The 5967-nt window shown below is 33.1% G+C and overlaps 1 protein-coding gene across 1 annotated transcript; it reads right to left on the reverse strand.

The window, feature by feature from the left end:
- Positions 1 to 332: 332 nt before the first annotated feature.
- LOC112905239 lies at positions 333 to 5332 on the reverse strand (the record flags this gene model as incomplete). The annotated part of the gene is made up of 3 exons (XM_025977241.1): positions 333 to 443; positions 503 to 590; positions 4951 to 5332. Coding segments are annotated over 3 exons (581 nt in total), but the record flags the coding sequence as incomplete, so codon positions are not given.
- Positions 5333 to 5967: the final 635 nt, after the last annotated feature.

Genomic DNA, 5967 nt, shown 5'->3' on the forward strand with positions numbered 1-5967 from the left:
AGTTTGCGAGAAGTTAATTTCTAACTTTACTTTCCACGTGGAATATTAATTATTTATCGAATCATGTACGTATGCTTGTATGTAATGGGAGAAGCTGGGTTTCGTTCAATGGTATACGAAATTGTATTAAGGGCAGTAATTAGGCAAATTAGGCCAATCAAGAATTACACTACGTAATACAAATTAAAATAAATGATATCGTTCATATTATGTATGTAAGATGTTTTTATTTATGAAGACCGAGAGTTCTCAGTTCTTACTAGTTAAAGACTTAAACTTACCTGCTAAGTTGTGCTGAAACAAGGTTACTATATGGCGCAAACTTGGCTGGATTAGCGTACATCATGCAGACCAACCTTTCTCTGCATTTTTCCGTTTCTGGGGATTTGTCGCTTCCAAGACCCAATTGCTGGAAAACGGTATCCAGGCGGGACAGTAACGGGCTATAAAAAGGGTCGTAAGTCGTCAGTAACAAAGTTGAACTCGGAATCTTGTGGAATACTTTGAAATCCGTTTTCTTGGGCGGCATTCGCATGTAATAGTCCTCTGATCTGTAAGGGACATAAGCCACTCGCTGATTTATTCCCAACCTTAAACATAAAATTTATTTGTCATTTTTATGAGACTTCTTATTTAACGGTTTTTCTGGCACCCAAAATAAAACTATTTCCTACATTTAACATACTGCAACAGTTGGATTAACTTTTTACGAGAGTGGCAAATCACACTAGTAGTACAGTATAAAGCCTCTGTGTTGTCAATGGGAACAATTAGAAATGGATAGAAGATAATAGCGCTTAGCTTTTGTAAATCATGAAGATATTATTTACACAGGACGTTTGTGAAGTAAGTGGCACGTTTTGGGTGGCTTTGATGACGATGAGTAAAGGTGCGTGGTTGAAGGAATAAAAATTTGTAAGAAAACCAGAAGAAGTTACAATCTAATGTTGGTAAAAAATTGACAAAGTACAAAGAAGTTACGATGGTCATTAAGCAGCCACATCGATGGAGAATGTAATCAGAAAAGTTGTAGAACACTTATAAAATATATGTCAACACCTTATTGCTACGCTACTATAATAATAATGTTTAACCCTTTATTGCGATCAAAATTAATTAAATAACTACTTTGTTCACCACTGATGATATGCAGTACTATTTAAAGTACACCTCGACATGGTATTAATAACACAAAAGAAAGGAAAAAAGTAACTTTACGTAAACATTAATAGGCGAATTAATATCTTCTGGATAGGTAATTGTAATTTTATTTAATTTCCAAACCACTATTGAGGTATTGTCAAGGTGCGTTACCTTTTTCCTTGATGGCTCGTCAATAGCCCTAACATACCCTTAAAAAATTATTAAATAATATATCAGTTGAAGCATGCACACACTCTCACACAGCATACTAACGTACACTAGAAGAGTTATTCCTAAGTCACCCGAAAACGTCCAGCATTTGGCGTACATCACTTGCAGCGATCGTACACGGTCAACAGCGTTCTGCAGTGGCGCTTAATACACGCGCTGTTTCATACAACCCTATACAAAAATATCAAGCGGAATTAGATCAGGAGTATGAGTTAGCCAAGGTAAAGCATCTAGGAAACTGTTCGACTAGAAACTCACGCATTGGTCAATGCAATAATACTAGTTTGCACTGACCTACGACACTAACACACTGTCAATGGCTTCGACTACCCACATGCATACAAACCTACAACGTTAAAAGAACAAAGAATTACTTTAGGCTTACTGTAACATAAGCTTCGTCAATCACACTTAATCTAATCTAACAAATAAGATACAACACGGATGTTGCTAATAAGCAGCTTATCGAATGCGGCGTTGGAGTATCGTATTTCCCAGCATGATTACAACAGGGTCGGACTGGCCCTTTTTTGCACTTTGGACCGTAATTTTCTTGTTTTATCGTGCCCTATTACTTCTTGCAAGCTTGCTACTTATTTCAGATATACCCTGTTTATTACGGTACGGGTTTTTATTGAATAGACTCGCTATTATGCATTTAAAAAGAAATAGAGTTTGAAAATAAAACAGTTTGCTACTGATAATGGTCTTTAGCCCAAACAAAACTAGTGATAGATCAATGGGACAAATAGCAACTTAAGGGACCTAAGTGTAGTTATTCGTTTTGACAGCGATTTAAGGATAGACGATTCTATTTGTTGTCTTAATTTTCGTAAATAATGAACAGATTATAATTCGTTTGTTATTATTAAATCAACTATTTTTGACGATTTTATATTAAAACCACCTATCTATTCAAATTGACTAATTTTTGCCTTGATAATATCTGAACATGAGATAAACTATAACTCTATCTATAAAAATGAAATTATTAATTTCAAAACGACGAATATCTCGGAAAGTTATGGATTAAGGTATAGGTAATGCTTCAGAAAACTGAAACAGCATTAATAGCCACTTGAAATGACCATCGTATATATATAAATAGACCATTCAAATTTCTGATGGCTACTGATTAATTTCTAGTTTAATTAAAGAAAATACTACTGAGTTTGCGAGAAGTTAATTAAATTTTGAGAGATGATATTTCCAATATTTATTTCTAACTTTTACTTTTTTGAAGCCTTTAACATTAACCTTGGAACAGCATTTTCATTAATTGATTCTGTTTTAAAAGAACTTCTTTCTTTATATTCTCAATGAACAACCCACATTATGAGAAACACCTAAAAAAGAAGACATTTCTGTCCACGAGTCCTCATTTCACATTTTCCACCCATTTTGTGACACTTTTTCACGCGATTTCTCCGGAATATCGAGATAAAATGAAACTGAGTTCTTGGTGAAAAATAAGATAATCTTTTCGTTTGTGTCTTGTATTGCTGGGGCTAATTCACGATCAAGCAAGCAAGCAGAAAAACTAACATTTAAGTGTAATTTCAGAAACTAAATTGTATTGTCGAACAAGATAGGCATAAAACTTTGAAACGCGTTGATAGTGTACACGTAATACAAAATCTCTGTCATTTTCAGTCGCAAGTTAAAGTTTATCAAACGTATAACAGTTTAATATTGCTAAATTGACTGTAGCAAGTGCGGAATACTATGCTTCATTAAATGGGCATCAATTACAGTAATTAAATTTATCATCAAGCATTCAAAAATAAGATCATTTGCTAGGTATTTAAATGGTATCTATAATTATAATTTAATTTACCGATTTTTATTACCGTAAAAGAATCCAAACAGAAATCATTATATTAATAGTATTTTTGTAATGCACGTGGCAGGTGTTTGACTTACAACAGAAACGTCTATTATCAAATAAACTAATTTTTATTAATAATTAGACATATAAATGAAAACAAATGATGAATAGTATCATAGAGGAAACACGTTCAGAAATCTGTTGCGCCAATTACCGAATAAAGTAAAGAAGTAATTAAAGATATCTAATACAAAAAATGCATACTGATTTTGTGATTGAGGCATACCTATTACTTCAATTTGTTTAATATTGTGTTTAATACACATGCAAGGTGTAATTGAAAAAAGTTCGGAACTTCCAGGAGGTGATGAGACACTATAAAACAAAAGATTTAGGTAAGTAAATACTTGTATTTCCGAAAGTTTCCAATTTTCAAGAAAAACGTTGTTAAAAGTAAAGACAATTATAATTCCGGCTCTGATAAAGAAATACGACAATGCTGCTAATTCAGCATTAGTGTTGTCTTTCTTTTGTATGTATTGTTAATTATTTGTTAGTTTAGAGTAAGTGTGATTCAAGATGTTTATGTTACCGCTAACATGTTCTTTTAACACTTAAACCGTGTATTTAATTGTATTATGTCAATCGATGAGCAGACAAAGCAATTAAAGTAACACTACAGAACTGTTGCTGTTACAATGATGTAACATGTTACTTATTTAGGGATTTGAAGCATATCGCCACTGTAGAGAACGAAAACCTTGATTTCATAAAAATCAACCCCCAAATTAGTACACGCGAAATATCGAGGACCATTGACAGGATGACAAAAGGACAGTTGCTCCATCTTTATAATTTGAAAGCTTTACTTGAAACTATTTTTCAGCCACGAGATTTGTAGGGACGCTATACCTATCGATGTGTACTCCGGATCTAGATCTAAATAAATCGGACTGATTTGTATGAGGTTTTATGAAAAAGTGTGCGCACCCAGTGCACAACCATGCGATGATCGCTGCGAATAAAATACGCGAATTGCCCAACGCGTTTGGACGACTTAAAAATTTGGTAAACGTCTCAAAGCCTATAAGTTCGCTTACCTATAAGCAAAAATCAATAAACAATTGATTTTTTCTGTGGGGATGATAGGGCTATTTGCGAACCATCCACAAAAAAAGGTTACGGATCTGGCAGTATCTTGCTAGTGGTGTGGAAATTTGCCTTAATAAAATTATCTTTCCCCAGGTGATACACATTTACCTACTAATGTTGAAGTGCAATTTACATAATGATACATGCTATCAGTAATAGAAAAATGTATTTATTTAATTCATTTTTATAGTAATGGGCGACTTATTAAACAACGTCATAGTAAAATGTTTGTTTATCTTAGACGTTCGTTAGCGCACTGTTTACATTGTCCATCGTTGTAGCTGCAGAGGCTTTATCATAGTTGGCTATTTGGTGTACACCTGCGTTCCCAATTCACGTGAACGACCGACTTTGAATTGAAAATTCTTAAAAAGAATTTTTGACCTTAATCACGCTACTGAACTCACCATAATTCCAAAGCTCCGCACTTATTTCTGTTTTCATATAAACATTATTCTAAAATAGGAAATAAACTCTCTTTCAATCCTGATAGATATACTTACAGTTAGTGTTAGCCTCTTTATTATCTAATAGATTCAACTTAATTTCTAATTTTCATCGATATTAATGTTTAAGGATATATGTAACATACAAACCTATTAGCAGCAGTAGGCGTTGAAATAGTGCTCGAACTCGTGTCACTTGAAGCTCCATAGGAGTTGTCTAAGCTATTCACATCTTGTAAATTAGTTGCATCATTTGCATACGGATCCGTATCCTTAAATTCAAATTCCTCGATAACTTGATTGTTAGTGTGCTGTCCGAGGCCTGATGCTCCTGATATACCCGATACGGTTGAAAGGCCCTTTCCTAATAATTTCCCTAAACTTCCCACAAGAGATGGCAGGAACAAGATAATTAAAAGGGACTTGATGACTTGCGCTCCGAACACTAAAGGCAGAAGCAGCTTCTTGAGAGCGAAAGCGAGAAAGCCCATTCCGAAGCCAGCCATGAACGAACTTTTTCCGGTCTCGGCAGCTGCAAAAATATTTTTTACGTTCAATTTAAATTTCCGAAGCCAGATACCAAAATGGAATGGAATTTTTACGGCTTTGCAAATATTTCTTTGCAGTTAAAACATCTGTCAGCAATATAGCTGTAATTTTCCAGTATGGCATTATCTTTTGAAAAATATAACGTGGTATAGGAAAACTCCTACAAATACTTTCAGCTTTCTTTTTATATAAATAATAAAATGTCTAATATAAGTCCAATTAAATCAATTTAATGCTTTTGAGATATCTTATACTATTTCGGTAAAATAAGCTTTAATTTTAACTTTTCTGTATTGTACAGAATTAGTACCTTGTTTATTGGACATTAGATTACAGTTTTTATTACTTTCTTTTGTGATAGTGTAATGAAAATTTGCTAAATATGTTTTGGTCCTGAAATTTTTTACAAGAAAATAATATTACATTTATAATAAAAATATATATGTATAGTCATTCATCATCAAAATTGTTTATTTTAATTTGTTTCAGTTAGAATATTCAAATATTCATTCTAGTCACTTGCATAATTAAAAAATGTAGTAAATTATTTAAAATTAACAATTAATCACACCTTTGCGACATGCTGTGAATACTAATAAAATTTTAACTTTAGTTGTC

The sequence above is a fragment of the Agrilus planipennis genome, unplaced genomic scaffold, assembly GCF_000699045.2.
Source record: "Agrilus planipennis isolate EAB-ADULT unplaced genomic scaffold, Apla_2.0 scaffold356, whole genome shotgun sequence".
Classification (NCBI taxonomy): domain Eukaryota; kingdom Metazoa; phylum Arthropoda; class Insecta; order Coleoptera; family Buprestidae; genus Agrilus; species Agrilus planipennis.